The 22,308-nt window shown below is 38.6% G+C and overlaps 1 protein-coding gene across 2 annotated transcripts in view; it reads right to left on the reverse strand.

Annotated features, from left to right (window-relative positions):
* The window catches only part of CLCN5 (chloride voltage-gated channel 5), a 155,686-nt gene that overhangs the window by 41,738 nt on the left and 91,640 nt on the right, over window positions 1–22,308 (reverse strand). For both annotated transcript variants that reach the window (XM_045068420.1, XM_004755112.3), the window contains exon 4: window positions 2,944–3,090. In XM_045068420.1, coding sequence (XP_044924355.1) covers window positions 2,944–3,090 — 147 coding nt within the window. The remainder of the gene's footprint in view (window positions 1–2,943; window positions 3,091–22,308) is intronic.

Here is a 22,308-nt window from a genome sequence, read left to right on the forward strand (position 1 = left end):
TTGCCTCCATCACCTACTGACAGCGGTGTGAACAGAACAAGTACTGGTGATATGGATGCTATATGCTAGCATCTTCGATTAGAAGCAATGATGAGAACTAAGCTAAACCACTCTGAATTAGCCAGAAGGCTTCCTGGAGGTGTCCAGGTTAAGCTCAGGGGAAACCCTAACTGACTGCTTCACTAGAGCCTGGGACTGCTGTAACTATGTGCGAGAGTTATAACCACACGTAAGTGGACCAGATACACAAACACATGTGCCTTTCACAGAAGGTGGCCAATAGGAAAAACCATTAAATACCAAACCATGAGTGCCTTTCTGTGAGGAACTTTAAATTCAGGGTCTCTCTTCTACTGTTCCTGTCTTGAGACACCTTTACTAGACAATTTCTTCTTATCCTTCTGAACCTGTGGTTTCCATACTAGTATGTTCTTCCCAAGTTGGTCACCTCCTCAGAGAGGCCTTCCCTGACCTTTTGAACTCTCTAATCTTTCTAAAGAATTATTCCTCAGTTATCCTCTACTGTCATTCATTTTATTTCCATCTTGGTACTTACTGTAATGAGTAAATAACTAAGTAGTTTTACTCATTTACGCAAGTAGATCTAAATTTCAGATCAACCTGGATCTTACCTATGTTAATCCCACCACTGTATCTGGCACTGCCTACCTAGCAGACATTCAAAAAGTATTTTTCAAATGAATGGGTGAGGAGTTTGTCCTCACAGTGACAATAAAGTTGACTCAAACTTCTTAGCATGACATTCAAGGCCCCAATATATTTATCTGGGCTTATAGCCTACCTTTTCATACCTCTGTATATTATGCCTGTTGATATCTCTATCGAAGCTTGCTTTCTGCCTGGAAAGCCCTTCTTCCTACCAAATAACTTATCTTTCAAGGCCCTTTCCAAACACACCTTTGCTGTGAAAACTTCTCCAATCCTAGACACACACATTCCTCTGCTGAGTCCTTACAAGAGTTACAACACTTACAATATACGGTTATAACAGAAATAAATAAGAATAATGAGAGCTAACATTTTATTGAGCATTAGCTCGAGGCTGGGTACAATTATAACCACTTTATGTTATTATTTCATTTAATTCTGAAAACAACTATAAGAGGTAGGTGTTCTCATAAGTACTTAATGTTTGTTTAGCCAGCTAGAATCAACTTCATGAAGGCAGGGTGGGTGCCTTAAAGACTTGCTAATTCCCAGAACCTAGCAAAGTTTCTGCAGCGTCATATGCCTCCACTACAAATTTGCTAAATAATAAATTCTGACACAGTTTCTTGTCCTCTGACTTTATGTTGAAAATGGCAATCCTGATCACTTAAAGAACCAGACAATAGTTTTAAGTAATTGGACAAATTTAATATTAAAGTCCCTTCTAACTACAAGAAACTCAGAAGTCAGAAAAGAAAAGGGTAATGAATCTGGCAATATAAAAGTGTTTAATATTTGTAGATTTTTCTAAAAGGAGACAAAAACAAAACAAAAATGGAAAAAAATATACTCCACCTACATTAGACAAAACATTAAGAATATATGAAAGTCTCCCAGAAAAGATGTGCCCATCAGTAAAACAGGCACACCGTATAAATAGGAAATTTCCAGAAAAAGAAATTTAAATGGTTAGTTAACATATGAAAATGTACTTAACCTCATTAATCTAAAAAAAGTGAAAATTAAAATAATAATAAAAATTTGATTTATTTATTTTGCCTATCATAGCGTAAAGATGAAAAAAATTCTAGTATTCAGCACCAGCAAAGCTGTGGGGGAAATAAGCACTCATATAGTCATGCTACGGAAATGTTCTAATATACTTAAAAGATACACACACTCACACACACGCAAGGTTATTCACTGCAGCACTGTTTGTAAAAGCAAGACTGGAAACTGAAATGCACATCAATAGAAACTTGGTTAAATAAACTACGGTACAGCTACACCATGAACTTACATGCAGTTATTGAAAAGAATGATGTTACTGGATAACCAAATAATAGATGGAGAGAATTCTCCTTCTATAAATGTATTCCAGGGGCGCCTGGGTGGCTCAGTCAGTTAAGTGTCTGCCTTCAGCTCAGGCCCAGGATCTGGCCCTGCATCAGGCTCCCTGCTCAGCAGGGAGTCTGCTTCTCCCTCTCCCCACCCCATGCTCTCTTGTGCATGCTCTATCTCTCTCAAAAAAAAAGACCTTCTAAAAAATAAATTTATTCCAGATAATAAAAATCCAAATATAAAAAAGGGAGAGGATTTGAACAGACACTTCATCCAAGAGGATAAGGTTGCCAAAAAGCACATGAAATGATGTTCAATATCATAAGGCATTAGGGAAATTAAATTAAAACCATAATGAGATAACACTACACACCTATTAGAATGGCTAAAATAAAAATTACAAAAAATACCCAGAGCTGTTGCAGATGGGGAACAAGTAGAGCTCTCATTCATAGCTAGTTCAGACATAAAACGGTACAGCCACTCCGGAAAACAGTCTGGCAGTTTCTTAGGAAGTTCAACATACATTTCCCACATGACCCCGTGATCCCACATCAGGCTATACTAAGCAAGAAAAAAAAGAAGATGAACGATCTGAATCAATCTCCAAGGCAATGGGCTGAGTCAGTCTCAAAGGTGACATACTATGTGACTCCATGCATCTGACATTCCAGCAAAGAAAAAAATACAGGGACAGAGAATAGATCAGTGGCTACCAGGGGTTGGGGGTGAAGGAGGTCTGGCTGCAAAGGGACAGCAAGAGGGAGCTCTCTGGGGTGTGGATGGAACTGTTCAGTAACCTGTCAATGGTGGAGGTTACAAAAGTCTCTGCAGGTGTTAAAACTGTGATTGCATCAGAAAAAAATGAATTTTACTGTGTATACATTAAAAATAAGTTTTAAAAAGATAAATTGTCATCAACAGTAATAATACCTTCTATTTCTCCATCTAAGGGAGGAACATCATCTCTCATGGAAAAATCCATAGCTGTCCCTGGAATGTCCATCAAGTCTTCATCACTGGAGCTGCTCCGGAAGCTATTGAAACTCCCCTGCTGAAAGCCTCTGTTATCCATGGCTCCTGCACAGAAAGAAAAACAGGAGGCTTATTACAATGACCTTCAAGCCCCTTACCACTTACCCTTCTTTTTTTAAGTGTGGTAAATACACATAAAATTTACCATTTCAGCCATTCTAAACTAGACAATTCAGTAGCATTAAGCTCCTTTACAATGTTTTGCAATTATCATTGCTCTCCATTTCCAGAAAATTTTCATCGTCCCAAACAGAAACTCTGTACCCAGTAAACATAAATCCCTCGCACCCCCACCCCCTTATAACTGCTATTCTCCACCTCCATGATTTGCCAATTCCGGATATTTCATATAAATTTCATCATACAATCTGTGACCTTTTGTGTCTGGCTTCTTTCAATTTTCATAACGTTCTCAAGGCTCATCCATGTTCTGGCACGTACCAGTACTTCATTCCATTTTCAGACTGAATAGTACCCATTGTACGGCTAGACCACATTTTGTTTATCCGTTCATCAGCTGAGGGACATTTGGGTAGTTTTCCCCCTTTGGGTTACTACCAACTCTATTTTTTATCATTGAAGTATAGTTGACATACATTATACTAGTTTCAGGTGTGCAACACAACGATTCAACAGTTCTATACATTACTCAGTGTTCACCGTAGTAAGTGTAGTCGCCATCTGTCACCATATAATGTTATTACAATATTACTGACTATATTACCCATGCTGTACTTTCTATCTCTGTGACTTATTTATTTTATAAATGAAAGCTGGTACCTCTTAATCCCCTTTACCAATTTTGCCCATCCCCCACCCACTTCCCCTCTGGCAACCACCTGTTCTCTGGATTTGAGTCTGTTTCTTTGTTCATTTTTGGTTTTTAGATTCCACATAAAAGACAAATAATATGGTATTTGTCTTTTTCTGTCAGACTTATTTCACTTGGCAGAATACCCTCTAGGTCTGAGTAACGCTCCATTGTGTATATATACCACATCTTCTTTATCCATTCATCTATTGATAGACACACTTGGGTTGCTTCCACATCGTAGCTACTGTAAATAATACTGCAGTAAACACAGAGGTACACATATCTTTCTCAAATTGGTGCTTTTAAACTTTCTTTAAGTAAATACCCAGTAGTGGAATTACTGGATCATATGTTATTCCTGTGTTTAATTAAGGAACCCCTATACTGTTTCCCACAGTGGTTGCACCGATTTACATTACCAACAGTGAGCAAGGGTGCTCTTCTCTCTACATCCTCATCCACACTTGTTATTTCTCGTCTTTTTTTTTTAAAGGTTTTATTTATTTATTTGAAAGACAGAGATCACAAGCAGGCAGAGAGACAGACAGAGGGAGAGGAAGGGAAGCAGGCTCCCTGCTGAGCAGAGAGCCCGATGTGGGGCTCAATCCCAGGACCCTGAGATCATGACCTGAGCCGAAGGCAGAGGCTTTAACCCACTGAGCCACCCAGGCGCCCCTATTTCTCGTCTTTTTGATACTAGCCATCATGACTGGGGTGAGGCGATATCTCACTGTGGTTCTGCTCTGCATTTCCCTGATGAGGAATGATGTTGAGCATCTTCATGTGTCTGTTGGCCACCTGTACATCTTCTTCGGGAAAATGTCTATTCAGGGTTACCACTTATTCTTAGGTCATCTTTCATGCTCTTTACTTGGACAATATAGACATGCAAACTACTTAGTATATTCAGTTACCATTCAGATGTAGTGTGCTTCTACCCTTACCATGTATTTGATGGCCATTTTTTGAGAACCATGCAAATGGGCAAACTAAATGAGGACATGTGTACAAAACTCCTGGGAGTTCATAAGTAATCAACTGAAATAAAACCTACACATCGGTACTAAGAGATGTGTGGGCCATATAGGAGTAGAGAAATATTATCTCATGGCTCTGACTCTCCCAGAGCTCATAACACAATGCAGATGCTCAGAAATACTGGGGGAAAGAGGCATGCTATGCTGTTAAATGTTTTTCTGTGTTCAAGAATTTAATATTAAGATGAAACATTTCCTATATCCCAAGTGTGAATCTTTCAATTATAAATATTACTCAAAAAATCTTAGTATAGTGGGGGGCCTGGGTGACTCAGTCATTAAGCATCTGCCTTCGGCTCAGGTCATGATCCCAGGGTCCTGAGATCAAGACCCACATTGGGTTTCCTGCTCAGTGGGAAGCCTGCTTCTCCCTCTCCCACCCCCACTGCTTATGTTACTTTTCTCGCTGTCAAATAAATAAAATCTTTTTTAAAAAATCTTAATATATTTATTTTTTAAAACAGCATTATAGTCAACTTTATTTCACCTAATCCTGCCCCCCCCCTTTTAATGAAATATTGATCCAAAATCATAGTCAGCAGAATTCTTTTGGGTTTGGCAAATAATATTCCTTTTGACGTATTCCAATTCTTTTAAGAAACTTCTTACTTTTTTTTAGGTTATCAGAATTTTATATGATGAATGTAGAAAAATTAGATGGCATAAATTAAGCAAAAGGGCTGGAAAATTGGAATAATAGATAAATATTTTAAACACTGAACATAAAGGATAAATAACCAATATTTACCAGGTACTTATCAATTTTTAGGCACTGGGCTATATGCTTAAACTGAACTCTTTCACTTAACTTTTCCAGTGTTTCCATGTTGTAGCATTATCACTCCTAGTGCAGATGAAGGAACTCATGGAGTGCAGAGAGGCTAAGTATTTGCCCAGTTAATATTTCATAAAAAGTCAAGCTCTAGGGGCGCCTGGGAGGCTCAGTGGGTTAAAGCCTCTGCCTTCGGCTCAGGTCATGATCCCACGGTCCGAGGATCAAGTCCCACATCAGGCTCCTTGCTCGACAGGGAGCCTGCTTCTCCCTCTGCCTGCTGCTCCCCTAGCTTGTGTTCTCTGTCTTTCTCTATCTCTGACAAATAAATAAATAAAATCTTGAAAAAAGAAAAAGAAAAAGAAAGGGCCCCTTTACTTTGTTCTGGATCTAACTGAGATCACAGATCCTTCTCCACCTTAATCTGATTTATTTCAGTGGATCCTCTAAAGAAATCTGCTATCCCTAGCTCTCATCTCCACCTCGAGCTCTAGTCCTGAATTCCCAAGAACTCTGCCTGACACTTACTGCTACCTCAAGCTCAACAGGATGAAAATGAAAAATACACCAGAAATAACATCACCTGAAACACAACCCATAAAATCCAAACAAAGACATGTTCCCTGCCCTCACCCTTCACATCATCTTTCCTTTTTAAATGCAGCTGGCATCAGAGTCAGTATTTGTAGTTAATATTTGTCTAACTCTGGATTTACCACCTTCAACAAACCTACAAAAAGCACTTTATCTCAAGAGTAGGTATTCTGGGTTTCTAGAAATCTTTGCTAAAAACAAACATCATTTTAGCTGATGAGAGGAACTCAGGTTAAAAGGGTAGCACAACTCGAGAGGTTTTCTTTTCGTTTCTATTTACTAAATGCCCATGAATCCCATAAAGTGACTAGCACTGAATAAGAAAAAAAGCAAGAAAATTTGCAAAATAATGCAGAATCCTTTTTCTTTCTCTCCACTGGTAGCATGTTTCATTCAGGAAATGAGGTAAAATACACAGTGCCAGCAACTTTACGTTAGCCACACAAATCATGGGAAGAAAAAGTATGGAGAGTCCAAAAATAATTTATGTCTGGCTTTGGAATATGTCCTGTGGTCATATTTTCAGATGGGTGTACCTATTGTTCTGGGAATTCATTAAAACAAAATAATGACACTACAGGATGAGGGCTCACAAAGGAGAAGCTGGAAAACTTTTCAGTTTCCCCATGGGGACCTTACGAAGTCTTTCCTGTAACCCACTGACACAGACACAGAACAATCCAGCTAAATTGAGCTGCCTCATTCTAAACATTTCCTGGAGCAGCTATCTGGTTCACTGTTTAGGTTATAAAGTGCTTCCTTAATAAATACACAGAAATAAGGGGTCAACAAAAGAAAATTAGAAGTAGCAAGTAAATAGAGCAAAACAGATGCTATAAACAAGAGTCCGACAAAGGAAATAAACACAATTGGTAAAACACAAGACTGACATTTGCCTATGGATAATCCATTCCAGTACAACCATTGGTTTAACTCTGCAGATATTAAAAAGTTCAAGAGAAAAAGTTAAAGCAGCAGAATAATGAGGAAATGAAGTTCCTCACACTTGAGGTTTGAACCCATACGCAGTTAAAACTCCAAGCCCAGGGCTCTTTCCATGACAGTCTGCGGCTTCACTATGACATGTCAGTCCAGAGAATAGCACATCTAGAATAAATCAAACTTCTACATGGCCACAAACCTGAAATCAGCCAGAATTTAGGGTAGGAGAGGAACAAAGTATGGGGATTTGATAAGTTATCCCAACTAGCAGTTTATATACATATAGGGCTTGTCACATAATGGAGAGCCAAGGAAGAAGGCAATCCAGAAAATGTTTGGTTGCTATCTGTGTTACACAGCTGACTTTCTCAGCTTAAAGGCATCAGTGCCTTCTGTCTTTCTTGCCTAAATCATAAGCTGGCTCCCCAGTGCCTATATGGTCAAGTTTACATTTCTTTGCATGGGTTCAGGGCCCTAATCTAGATCCCATCTACTTCGCTAGACTTATCCTAGGCCACAAATTTATGCTACTCCTTATAAGCCACCTACTTTTACACCTCCGTGCCTTTGCTCAGACCCTATCTACAATTCCATCCAGGTCCCCATCCTCTTTTCAGCCTGATGAAATCCCATTCAGTCCACTTAGAGCAAGCTCAAACAAGCTTTTCCCTCAACACCTCCTTTGTTCAGACATCTGTTGATTGCATAATCTCTTCCACTTAAGTCTTGTGACTACCACATGTCCTTTTCATTTCCGTTGTCCCAGCAACTCTAGTGTTATTCCAGGGTAGGTGTTCAATAAATGCTTACTGAGGAGGATTCCAGTTGGGGAAGAAGAGTTAATAGCCAATCAACATATTTATATGGTTGACACTCAATAAATCTATTCCTTGCACACAATGGTAGGGAACTGAGAATACAAAAAAATATTTGTTACCTTGTCACTACTCTCAAGGAATTTATGATCTAGTTGGAGAGAGAACTTTCATATAATGTGATTACACAACACCTAAGTGCTAAACCATTAGAATAAAAGTGCAACTGGCATTCAGAAAACAGAGAGGAGACTGTAAGCCAGATAAGGCTTCCTGGAGGACAGAAGGTATTCCAGACCTGGGGCGGGTGTTTGGGGGGATGGCCAAAAGCTTGAGAAGGAGGCTGGCATTTGTGCTTGACTACAGGGTGGTTGTAAGCAAAAGGATGGAGCTAGATCATGAAGGACCTGGGAAGCCAAATGGAGTCACTGTGGTTTTTTCGGAAGAACATGAATTAAACAACAACAACAACAACATGATTCTTAAGAGGTAAGTGCGGCAGCAGTAGGCTGGAAGAGAGAGGAGTAAAGGGCTATAGGAAGGCAGTTTGCTACCTCCTGTTTAAATGTGGGTGATTTAGGGGCCACCTGGGTGGCTCAGTGGGTTAAGCCTCTGCCTTTGGCTGGGGTCATGGTCCCAGGGTCCTGGGATCGAGCCCCTCGTTGGGCTCTCTGCTCGGCTGGGAGTCTGATTCCCCCTCTCTCTCTGCCTGCCTCTCTGATTACTTGTGATCACTCTGTCAAATAAATAAATAAATAAATAAATAAATAAATAAATCTTTCAAAAAATAAATAAATGTGGGTGATTTGAGAAGGCAGCAGGGGGTGCATTTTCCCAGAGGCTGTACTGAAAGAGCCAGGTATGCATGGCAAAGGAGGGTGCTAGTGTATGGTATACTTCCTAACATCTTGTTTTACTCATTGTTTTTAAGATTTTATTTATTCATTTGAGAGAGAAACAGAGAAAGAGAGAGCACAAGCAGGGGGAGAGGCAGAGGGAGAGAGAGAAGCAGACTTCCCGTTGAGCTGGGAGTCAGATGCGGGACTTGACTACAGGACCTGGAAATCATGACCCGAGCCCAAGTCAGACACTTAACCATCAGAGCCACTCAAGCGTCCCTGACATCTTTTTACTAGTGACACTGACATCTGTTGGTTCAAATAAATTAACAATTCGATCTCAGCTAGCCCACTTGGTAAAAACAAATGTATAAACCAATGGGTGGGCTGATACACAGGCCCTTCAGTGAAAATATAAAAATGTACCACACATTCCCATGCTAAGAAGCCCAAAGAAGTCAATAAACTTTTCTATTTCTTATTTTTGCTCCACAAAAATATCTGTCAACCTGCACATGGCATTCTGTGTAAGTAATATAGGCCAGATGCTGCAAAAGCAGGAAAGAGAGAACGCAAGAGGAAGAAAAGCTTGAGAGGGTCATTACAGAATGTACCAAGATATGAACACTATCATATCATTTAAAAAAATTAAGACAATCCTAATTATAACACTAAGTGATACAAACTGACATGCACATGAGAAAATCAATTTTTGTCTACCCTCTGTACTTTGAGTTACCTGAGGACGGGGTAACTTAAATCTTTGTTCCCAAGTGCCAGACACAGAGAGAGAGCTCAATAAACCATCTAGTTCTCAATCTCAATACAATTCCACTTTTAGTTACTTTATTTTGAGAAGCAGGAATGAAATGCAAACTTTGCAGTGTAGTCTCTAAGATGCCATAGGAGGTACTGATTTCAGAGGTTTGGGCCAATCCTTAACCCAAGGCACCTTCTCTGTCAAAATTGCAGGTAAAAAACCCCAGGAGGAAATAATAGTGCTGCTCCTCACAACGTAGTCTTCACCTGGGAGTCATCCTCACAGATAACTATGGGTTATGAACAAAGACAGGACTCAAAGCAGGCAGTACCAGAACTGCCCCTCTCAAAGATTTTGGTCTCAGGATCCCTTTAGTCTTCCAAAAAAATTTTTAAGATTTTATTTTATTTATTTGACATAGAGAGCGAGAGAGCACAAGTAGGGGAGCAGCAGGGAGAGGGAGAAGCAGGCTCCCTGCTGAGCAGAGAGCCCGATGCAGGATTTGATCCCAGGACCCCAAGATCATGACCTGAGCCTAAGGCAGAGGCTTAACCGGCTGAGCCACCCAAGTGCCCCTAGTCTTCAAGATTACTGAGAAGCTTAAAGAGCTTTTATGTATACAGGTTCTAGCTATAGCTATTTACTTTATGAGAAAGTAAAACCCAGGAATGTTAAAAATAAATATTTATTAATATATTTAAATATAGTAATACTCCAATCACTATCCATTAACATTTGGGGAGGGGGGGCCTGTATTTTCCAAAACAAAATTAGTGAGAGGCATTTTGAAAATGATTTTTTTTTATTTAAAGATTTTTATTTATTTATTTGACAGAGAGAAATCACAAGTACACTGAGAGGCAGGCAGAGAGAGAGAGAGGGAAGCAGGCTCCCTGCTGAGCAGAGAGACCGATGTGGGACTCGATCCCAGGACCCTGAGATCATGACCTGAGCCGAAGGCAGCGGCTTAACCCACTGAGCCACCCAGGCGCCCTTGAAAATGATTTTAATGTCTGCTTTCCTAGAGGACAGCTGGATCCTGCTTCACATATTCCATTAACCATCACAGCAAATCACATCATCACATGTCACTCAGCCTCTAAAACAGTCCACTGTATATTCACGATAAAATGAAAGTGAAAGGGGCGCCTGAGTGGCTCAGTTGGTTAGGCATCTGCCTTTGGCTCAGGTCATGATCCCAGGGTGCTGGTTGGGATCAAATCCCGCAGCGGGTTCCCTACTCAAGTCAGTGGGGAGTCTGCTTCTCCCTCTGCCTTCCCCCCGCTCATGTGCTCGTTCACTCTCTCTTCCCCTCCCTCTCTCAAATAAATAAAATCCTTAAAAAATTAAAGTGAAAAAGGCAAATAATATCTTAATATGAAAATAGTATTTGAACTTGCAGACCCCTCAAAAGGGTCTCAGGAAGTGCCAGGCCACTCTTTTAAGAATTGCTGAATGGGAGACAGAACACTGAACAGTGAAACTGTATCTGGGCCACACCCATGCCCTGTGGGACAGAGGAAGAGAAAAAGCCAGTCAGAAGAGACCACCACTCTGACGGCTGTGAAAGTGAAACAAGTGAAAAATTTTCCGTAATTTTTTTTCCAAAGGAGTAATAGCCATGATATATAAAGAGATATTTTGAACCATTAAAATTGGGTCCCACCAGATAAACAGCAAAAATAGATTAGTAGATAATTTATTAAAAGAAAAGGAAAACGGGGGCTTTAAAAATTCAGAGAAACTAAAATTAAAACAATCATGGTTTGGGGGGCACCTGGGTGGCTCAGTGGGTTAAGCCTCTGCCTTCAGCTTGGGTCATGATCTCAGGGTCATGAGATCCAGTCCCGCATCTGGCTCTCTGCTCAGCAGGCAGCCTGATCCCCCCTCCCACCCTCTGCCTGCCTCTCTGCCTACTTGTGATCTCTGTCAAATGAATAAATAAATTATTTTTTAAAATTCAGTTTATTTAAAATAAAAACAAAAATACATTTCACCCATGCCTACCACCCCCACCCCCATTTCTGGAAGCTACCAATCTATTGTCTGTATCTATACATTTAGTTTCTTCTTTTTAGATTGCACATATAAGAGAGATCACATGGCATTTGTCTTTCTCTGACTTATTTTACTAAGCATAATGTCCTCAAGGTCCATCCACGTCACTGGAAATAGCAAGATCTCTTTCTTTTTTATGGCTATGTAACAATCCATCACATGTATGAGCGTGAGTGTGTGTCTGTATTTCATTCTTTATCTATTCGTTCATTGGTGAGCACTTGGGTTGTTTTCATAATTTGGCTATTACAAATAATGTTGCAATAAACATGGGGGGTGCACATATATTTTGAAATTAAGGTGTTTTTGAGGAGCCTCCATACTGTTTTCCATACTGGCTGCAACAATTTACATCCCCACCAACAAACGTGCACGGATTCCCTTTTCTCCACATCCTGGCCAACACTTCTTATTTTCAATCTTTTTAATAATAGTTATTCTAAAAGGTGCAAAGTGACTGCACTTCCCTGAAGATTAGTGATGTTAAGCATCTTCTCATGCACTGCTGACTATCTGTATGTCCTTAAAAAAATGTCTATTCAGAACTTCTGTGTATTTTTAGTTGGATTTTTTATTATTGAGTTGTATAAGTTCTATTGGATGGATATTAGCCCCTTAGTGGATATGATTTGCAAATATTTTCTCCCACTCAGTGAACTGTCTTTCATTTTGTTGATGGTTTCCTTTGCTGTGCAGAAGCTTTTTAGTTTGATGTAGTCCCACTTGTTTATTTCTGCTTATGTTGTTTTTGCTTTTGGTATCAGTTTAAACAAACATCACCAATACCTATGGGAAGGAACTTACTGCCTATGTTTTCCTCTAAGACTTCATGGTTTCAGATCTTATATTCAAATCTTTAACCATTTTGAGTTAATTTCTGTGTCTGGTGTAAGGCAGTGGTTCAGTTTCATTCTTTTGCATGTAGCGATCCACTTTTCCCAATATCATTTATTAAAGAGTCTCTCCTTTCCCCACTGTATATTCTTGCCTCCTTTGTCATAAATTAATTGACCATATGTTTGGGTTTAATTCTGGGTTTTCTATTTCATTCCATTGACCTATACAGCTGTTTTTATGCCAATATCATATTATTTTAATTATTATATCTTTGTTAATATAGTTTTAAATCAGGGAGCAAGATAACCTCCAGTTTTGTTCTTTTTTTCTCAAGATTGTTTTGGCTATTGGGGGTCTTTTATGGTTCCATACAAATTTTACGATTGTTTGTTCTATTTCTGTGAAAATGCCATTGGAATTTTGATAGGGATTGCATTGAATCTGTATACTGCTTTGTGTAATATGGGCATGTTAACAATATTAATTCTTCTAGGGACGCCTGGGTGGCTCAGTGGGTTAAGCCGCTGCCTTCGGCTCGGGTCATGATCTCGGGGTCCTGGGATCGAGTCCCGCGTCGGGCTCTCTGCTCAGCAGGGAGCCTGCTTCCCTCTCTCCCTCTGCCTGCCTCTCCATCTACTTGTGATTTCTGTCTGTCAAATAAATAAATAAAATCTTTAAAAAAAAAACAATATTAATTCTTCTAATCCATTAGCATGGAATATCTTTCCATTTATTTGGTTCTTCTTCAAGCTCTTTCATTAATGTCCTCTTGGTTTTAATATACGGTCTTTCACCTACTTGGTTAAATTTATTCCTAGGTATTTTATTCTTTTTGATGCAATTGTAAATGGGACTGTTTTCTTAACTTCTCTTTCTGATGCTTTATTATTAGTTTATAAAATGCAACAAATTTTTGTATGATGATTTTGTATTCTGCAACTTTAAGGAATTCATTTATTAGTTCTAACAGTCTGGTGGAGCCTTTAGTGATATATATCTCGACAGTTGGGTTTTTTTTTTAATTTTATTTATTTGTCAGAGAGGGAGAGAGACAGAGAGAGCACAAGCATGGGGGAGCCGCAGGCAGGGTCCGGAGAGGGAGAGGCAGGCCCCCACCACGCAGGGAGCCCAATGCAGGACTCCATCCCAGGACCCCAAGATCATGACCTGAATCAAAAGGAGATGCTTAAGTGTGGAGATTCCTCAAGAAATTAAAAATAGAACTTCCCTATGACCCTGCAATTGCACTCCTGGGTATTTACCCCAAAGATACAGATGTCGTGAAAAGAAGGGCCATCTGTACCCCAATGTTTATAGCAGCAATGGCCACGGTTGCCAAACTATGGAAAGAACCAAGATGCCCTTCAACGGACGAATGGATAAGGAAGATGTGGTCCATATACACTATGGAGTATTATGCCTCCATCAGAAAGGACGAATACCCAACTTTTGTAGCAACATGGACGGGACTGGAAGAGATTATGCTGAGTGAAATAAGTCAAGCAGAGAGAGTTAATTATCATATGGTTTCACTTATTTGTGGAGCATAACAAATAGCATGGAGGACAAGGGGTGTTAGGAGAAGGGAGTTGGGGTAAATTGGAAGGGGAGGTGAATCACAAGAGACTATGGACTCTGAAAAACAATCTGAGGGGTTTGAAGTGGAGGGGGTGTGGGAGGTTGGGGTACCAGGTGGTGGGTATTATAGAGGGCACGGATTGCATGGAGCACTGGGTGTGGTGAAAAAATAATGAATACTGTTTTACTGAAAATAAATAAATTGAAAAAATTTAAAAAAAAACGGAGATGCTTAAGCAACTGAGCCATGCAGGCACCTCTCTCATCAGTTTTTATATAAAGATAAAATACTGAGCATTTAGACCTTTCCTTTTCACTTTAGATACCCTTTATTTCTTTTCTTGCCTAACTAGTCTGACTCGGACTTCCAAACTATGTTGAATAAAAGTGGTGAGAGAGGGCATCTTTATCTTGCACCTGATACTAGATGAAAAGCTTCCAGGTTTTCAACATTGAGTATGACATTAGGTGTAGGCTTCTCATATATGGTCTTTATTATGTTTAGGTATGTTCCCTCTCTCTATATACTCACTTTGTTGAGAGTATTAGTTAAAAAAATGAATGCTGAATTTTGTGAAATGCTTTTTTCTGCATCCACTGAAATGATATGATTTTTATCCTTCATTTTGTTAATGAGGTATATCACACTGACTGACTTGCAAATGTTGAACCATCCTTGCATCCCTGGAATAAGTCCCACATGATCATGGTGTATGAACCCTTTAAAGTATTGCTGAATTTGGTTTATTAATATTTTGTCAAGGATTTTTACATCTATGTTCATCAAAGATACGGGCCTATAATAATCTTTTCTTGTATGGTTTTGGGATCAGGGTAAGACTGGCTTCATAAAATAAATTTGGAAGAGTTCCCTCCTCTTCTAGTTTTTTGCGAAGAGTTTCAGAAGGATTACTATTTCTTCTTTGAATGTTTGCTAGAATTCACCGGTGGAGCCACCTGATCCAAGACCCTTGTTTGATGGGAGGTTTTTGATTACTGATTCAATCTCCTTACTAGTAACTGGTCTGTTCAGATTTTCTATTTCATCTTGATTCAGTCTTGGTATGTTTTATGTTTATAGGAATTTATACATTTCTTCTAGGTTGTCCAATTGTTAAAGTATATTAGTTCATAGTAGTCTCTTATGATCCTTTGTCTTTCTGCGCTATCGGTTTTGTAACAACTCCCCTTTCATTTCTGATTTTATTTTAGTTCTTTCTTTCTTTCTTTCTTTCTTTCTTTCTCTTTTTTGGTGAGGCAAGCTAAATGTCTGTCAATTTTGTTAATCCTTTCAAGGAATCCAATTCTAGTTTCATCGATCTTTTCTACTATATTTTTGTCTCTATTTCTTTTATTCCTGTTCTGATCTCTGTCATTTTCCTCCTCCAACTAACTTTCAGTTTTTTGTCTTCTTCAGGTGCAAAGTTCAGTTGTTTACTTGAGACTTTTCTTGTTTCTTTAGATGAACTTCCCTATTAGAAATGCCTTTACTGCATCCCATAAATTATGGTGTGTTACACTTTTATTTTCATTTGTTTCAAGGTACTTTTTAAATTCTTTCAATTTCTTCATTGACCCACTGATTGGTCAGTAGCATGTTATTTAAACTGTACATACTTATGAATTTTCCATTTTCTTAAATATAAATGGCAAACATCCTGTCAGATTTTAACTTCTACAAAGAAACAATCATTAAAATTTTGTGGCACTGGAATAACAGAGATTCTAATGATGGATACAAATTACTATAATAATTTAAGTGTTAATAAATCAGAATAAACACAAATATAAGAACTGCTTTTTGGTAAACAATTGAGAGATTGCCAGATATCAAAATGGAAAACAATATAAAATTACAGTATATACCATACTGCAACAATTCCAGGTAAGACTTTGAAGTTGATTTTTACTTTTTTCGTTTTTATTTTAATTCCAGTTAACACACAGTGTTAGATTAGATTAGGGCCTACGATTCAGTGATTCAACAATTCCATATGTCATCTGATGCTCATCATAAGTACACTCCTTAATCCCCATGACCTATTTAACCCATCCCCCCATTACCCTCCCCTCTTGTAACCATCCGTTTAGTCTCTATAGTTACGTCTGTTTCTTGGTTTACCCCTCTCTCTCTCTTTCACTTTGCTCACTTGTGTTTTTAAATTCCACATATGAGTGAAATCATATGGTATCTGTCTTTCTCTGACTTATTTCACTTGGTATTATACTCTCTAACTCCATCCACGTCACTGCAAATGGCAAGATTTCATTCCTTTTATGGATAATATTCCATTGTGTGTATGTACCACTTCTTCATATATTCATCAGTTGATGGACACTTGGGCTGCTTCCATATCTTGGCTATTGTGAATAATGCTGCTATAAGCATCAGAGTGCATGTATCCCTTCGATTTAGTGTCTTTGTAGTTTGGGGGTAAATACCAAGGAGTATAATTACTGGATAGTAGGGTAGTTCTATTTTTAAATTTCAAGGAACCTCTGTACTATTTCCCACAATAGCTGCACCAGATTCCATTCCTACCAACGGTGTACAAGGGTTCCTTTTTCTCCAAATCCTCCAACACCTGTTTTTTTCCCGTGTTGTTAACTTTAGCCATTCTGACAGGTGTGAGGTGATATCTCATTGTAGTTGTGATTTGCATTTCCCTGCTGGTAAGTGATGTTTAGGATCTTTTATGTGTCTGTTGGCCATCTGGATGTCCTCTCTGGAGAACTGTCTGCCCATTTTTTTTTTTTTTTAGGATTCTATTTATTTGAGAGAGGAGACAGAGAGTGCATGGAATGGGGGAAGGGGCAGAGGGAGAGAGACAAGCAGACTTCCCACTGAGCAGGGAGACCAAAGCAGGGTTCAATTCCAGGACCCCAAGATCATGACCTGAGCCAAAGTCAGATGCTTAACCGACTGAGCCATCCAGGCACCCTGTCTTCTGCCCATTTTTTCAGTTGGGTTATTTGTTTCTTGGGCATTATATCAATTCTTTATACTTTTTTGAATGGGAATGCTTTCTTTATCAGACATGTCATTTGCAAATATCTTCTCCCATTCTGTAGGTTGTCTTTCCATCTCTTTGTGTTATCTTTAATTTCGTTCATCAGTGTTTTATAGTTTTCAGAGTACAGGTCTTTCACCTCTTTGGTTAGGTTTATTCCTAGGTATCTAATTATTTGGGGTGCAACTATAAATGGGATTCTTTTCTCAATTTCTCTTTCTGTTGCTTCATTATTGGTGAATAAAAATGCCACAGTTTTCTGTACACTGAGTTTGGGTCCTGTGATTTTTCTTAATTCAATTATCAGTTGTAGCAGTTTTTGGTGGAGTCTTTCAAGTTTTCTATATAGAGTATTATGTCATCTGCAAAAAGTGAATATTTTACTTCTTTTTTGCTGATTTGTATTTGATTTCTGTTGTCTGATTGCTGTGGCTAGGACTTCCAGTATTATGATTAATAAAAGTGGCTAGAGTAGACATCCCTGTCTTGTTCCTGACCATAGAGGAAAAGCTCTCAGCTTTTCCCCATTAAGGATGATGTTACCTGTAGGGTTTTTTTTTTAAATATATGGCCTTTATTATGTTGAGGTATGCTCCCTCTAAACCTACTTTGTTGAGGGCTTTTTACCATGAATGGATTCTGTACTTTGCCAAATCCTTTTCTGCACCTACTGAAATGATCATATGATTCCTATCCTTTCTCTTACTGATGTGTTGTATCATGTTGATTGATTTGCAAATATTGAACCACCCTTGCAACCCAGGAATAAATCTCACTTGATCATGGTGCACAATTTTTTTAATGTATTGTTACATTCAGTTTGCTAGTATTTTGTTGAGGATTTTTGCATATATACTCATCAGGGAATTTGGCCTATATTTCTCTTTTCCAGGGGACTCTCTATCTGGCTTTGGTATAAGAGTAATGTTGGCCTCATAGAATGAATTTGCAAGTTTTCCTTCCTTATTTTTTTGAATAGTTTGAGAAGAATAGGTATTAAGTCTTCTTTAAATATTTAGTAGAATTTGCCATTTGGTCCTGGCCTTTTCTTTTTTGGGAGTTTTTGGATTACTGATTCAATTTCTTTGCTGGTTATGGAACTGTTCAAATTTTCTATTTTCTCCTGTTCCAGTTTTGGTTGTTTATATGTTTCTAGGAATTTATCTATTTTTTCTAGGTTGTCCAATTTGTTGGCATATAGTTTTTCATAATATTCTCCTATGATTATTTGCATTTTTGTGATGTTGGTTGTTATGTCTTTTCTCTCATTTGTGATTTTGCTTGAGTCGTTTCTCATTTTTTTCTTGGTAAGTCTAGCTAGAGGTTTATCAATTTTATTTATTTTTTTCAAAGAACCAGCTCCTGTTTTCATTGATTTGTTCTATTGTTTGTTTTAGTTTCTACATTATTTATTTCTGCTCTAATCTTTCGCATTTCCTTCCTTCTGCTGGTTTCAGGCTTTGTTTGTTGTTCTTTTTCTAGGTTCTTTAGGTGTCAAGTTAGTTGTTTGAGATTTTTCTTCCTTCTTGAGGTAGGCCTGAATTACTATAAACTTTCCTCTTAGAACCACTTTTGCTTTATCTCAAAGGTTTTTTTATCACTGTATTTCATTTTCGTTTGTTTACATGTACTTTTTTATTTCTTCTTTTACTTCCCGGTTGACCCATTCATTGTTTAGCAGCATTTTATTTAACCTCTATATATTTGTGGTCTTACCAGATTTTCTCTTGTGGTTGATTTATAGTTTCATAGCATTGTGGTCCAAAAAGGTCCATGGTAAGACTTCAATTTTCTTGAATTTGTTGAAGCTGGTTTTGTGGCCTAATGTGTGATCTACTCTGGAGAATGTTCCATGTGCACTTGAAAGGAATGTGTATTCTGCTGTTTTAAGATGGAATGTTCTGAACATACTTGTTAAATCCATCTGGTGCAATGTGTCATTCAAAGCCATAGTTTCTTCATTTTTCTGTTTAGCAGATCTGTCCATTGATATAAGTGGAATGATTAAAGTCCCTTACTATTATTATATTACTAGTGATTAGTTCTTTTATGTCTCTTATTAACTGTTTTATGTATTTGGGTGCTCCATATTGGGTGCATAAATATTTATAATTGTTATATCCTCTTGTTGAATTGTCCCCTTTATTATTATATAGTGTCCTTCTTTGCCTCTTGTAACAGACTTTGTTTTAAAGTCTATTTTGTCTGATAAGAGTTTTGCTATTCCAGTTTTCTTTTAACATCTATTTGCATAATAGATATTTCTCATCACTTTCAATCTGAAGGTGTCTTGAGGTGTAAAATGAGTCTCTCGTAGGCAGCATATAGGTGGGTCTTATTTTTTTAATCAATTCTCTCACCCTGTCTTTTGATTGGAGTGTTTGGTCCATTTACATTCAAAGTAAATATATGTGTGTGTGTGCGTGTGTGCGTGTGTGTGTGTGTGTGTATATATATATATATATATATGAATAAAATGACTATGCATGCATAGTCATTTTATTCTTTTTTTAAAGATTTTATTTATTTATTTGACACAGAGAGAGAGAGATCACAAGTAGGCAGAAAGGCAGAGAGAGAGAAGCATGCAGGCTCCCTGCTGAGCAGAGAGCCCAAAACAGGGCTCAATCCCAGGACCCTGAGATCATGACCCAAGCCAAAGGCAGAGGCCTTAACCTACTGAGCCACCTAGGCGCCCCTAGTTATTTTATTCTTGTTTTGTGGTTGCTTCTAAGGATTTTCTCTGATCCTTTCTTACCTTTCATGGTTTGATTTTCTTTAGTGATATATTTGGATTTCTTTCTCTTTATTCTTGCATATTTATTGGTAGTTTTTGACATATGAATACCATTAGGCTTGTATATAACCTCTTCTGCATATAGCAGTCTGTATTATGTTGATAGTTGTTTAGGCTTAAACCCATTCTTTTTTCCTCTCCTCCCCACATTTCAGGTACATGTTTTTATAATTTATATCCTTCTATTTTTTTTAGTTCCTTTTAGTTCTATCCCTTCTGATTTTTTACAGAAATATTCATTTTTAGTGTTTTTTTGTGTTTCTTACCTTTATACTGTCACTTTTGGTTTTTCCTTTACACTCAAAGAGCCTCTTGAATATACCTTGCAGGGCTGGTTTGGTGGTCACAAAATCCTTTAGTTGTTCTTTGGGAAACTCTCCTTCTATTATGAATGACAACTTTGGCTGAATAGAGTATTCCTGGATGCATATTTTTTCTATACATTACTTTGACTATGTCATGCCATTCGCTCCTGTCTTGCAAAGTTTCTGTTAAAAATTCTCCTCCTGGGATGCCTGGGTGGCTCAGTGGGTTAAGGCCTCTGCCTTTGGTTCAGGTCATGGTCTCAGGGTCCTAGGATGGAGCCCCACATCAGATTCTCTGCTCAGCAGGGAACCTGCTTCCCCCTCTCTCTCTGCCTGCCTCTCTGCCCACTTGTGATCTCTGTCAAATAAATAAATAAAATCTTTTTTTAAAAATCTCCCGTTAGCCTTATGGGTTTTCCTTTTTAAGTTACTGTCTTCTTTCTGTCTTGCTGCTTTTATTTTTCTTTATCACTATATTTTGCCAATTTCACTACAATATATCTTGGTGCGCAAGTGCTTTTACTTATTTTGATGGGAGTTCTCTGTGCCTCCTGGAACTGGATACCTATTTCCTTCCCCAAATTAGGGAAGTCTTCAGCCATTATTTTTTCAAATAAATTTTCTGCCTCCCCCTTCTCTCTTTTCTTCTTCTATAATACAGATGTTATTATGCTTGACAGAGTTACTGAGTTCCCTGAGTCTATTCTTGTTTTGCATAATTCTTTTTTCTCTCTTTTGTTCAGCTTGATTACATTCATTACTCTGTCTTCCAGGCCACTAATTCATTCCTCTGCTTCTTCCATCCAGCTCTTCATTCCATCAACTGTATTTCTCATTTCATTTATTGAGCCCTTTATGTCTGCTATGGTATTCCTTATCTCTGTATTAAGGGTCTTACTCATGCCTTCCACTCTCTTCTCAATTCCAGTGAGTAACCCTATGATCACTGTGGTTCAAACTCTCTATCAGGCATGTTACTTATGTCTGTTTTGCTTAGATATCTGGCTGTGGCCTTGTCCGTTCTTTCATTTGGCGTAAATGTCTTTGCCTCCTTTTGTCTGCCTATATCTGTTTATGTGTGTTAAGAAAGTCAGCTGTCCTCTGCTCTTCAAAGTAGTGACTTTATGAAAAAGAGGTCCTGGAGTGCCTTGCAGTGGAGTGTCCCTTGACCATCAGAAGCTGGCACTTTAGGAGAGTATCCTATCTGTGTTGTTTATGCCCTATTTTTTCTGAAACACTTCTCCTTTTAGTGCAGTCGTCTGTCTGCTTCTCTGCCTGTTGTGGGCTAGACTTGCTCTCTGTGGTGTTGGTGGGAGCCAGGCAGGCCAGCTCTGATGGGGCATGCCTGCTGGGGAACTTCAGAGTGGGGTGGCTGTATTAGGAAAATTTGTACTGGGCCACTAGTCCTAATCTGGATCCCCCAAAGCATTGTGGCAGCTGGGGACTGTGCCATCAGGGCGGTCATGGGCACAAGGCTGGACATAGTGCACATCAATGGTTGGGCATGGCCAGGATCTGAACACAAAGGTGGTTGGGGGCAGCACAGTGGCTGGACACGGTGCAGGGGCAGTAGCTAAGCATGCTGCAGCTGGACAGGGCACACTCATGGCTTTAACAAAATTTGCCCTTAGCCCGGGGCTGAGACGAGCAGGCTTGAAGTAGGTGAGCCCCCAGCAGAACTGATGGGCATGGCATACTGCTAGCAGGTTATGTATCAAGTGTCTGTGCAGCCCCACTTCCCATAAATAGCCCTGTATTTATGCTGGTGGGTGGGCTTTAAGTTGATTTTTTTTAAAACACACAACAGTGTATTTATTCCAGATGTAGACAATACACAAAATTATTTCTGACTATGGAAAGATATAAAATGGATTAATTCATAGGTACTAAAATAAGCAGCTTTTTGTATCAGGGAATGAAAGCAATAAAATGAAGTTAAAGGAACAGAACTGGAATATATCCATGTCATCCCTAATAAAGGTAATAGAAAAGGCAGAATCATTACCCAAGTAAAAAAAAAAAATAAGAGAACAACTTTGGTTTCTGGTCAGCCATGTAAAGAGCTTGGAAGTCATCACTCTCATTCTCAAAATGATCTGAAAAC

Source organism: Mustela putorius, unplaced genomic scaffold (assembly GCF_011764305.1).
Source record: "Mustela putorius furo isolate JIRA1106 unplaced genomic scaffold, ASM1176430v1.1 tig00003903_pilon_pilon_pilon, whole genome shotgun sequence".
Lineage (NCBI taxonomy): Eukaryota > Metazoa > Chordata > Mammalia > Carnivora > Mustelidae > Mustela > Mustela putorius.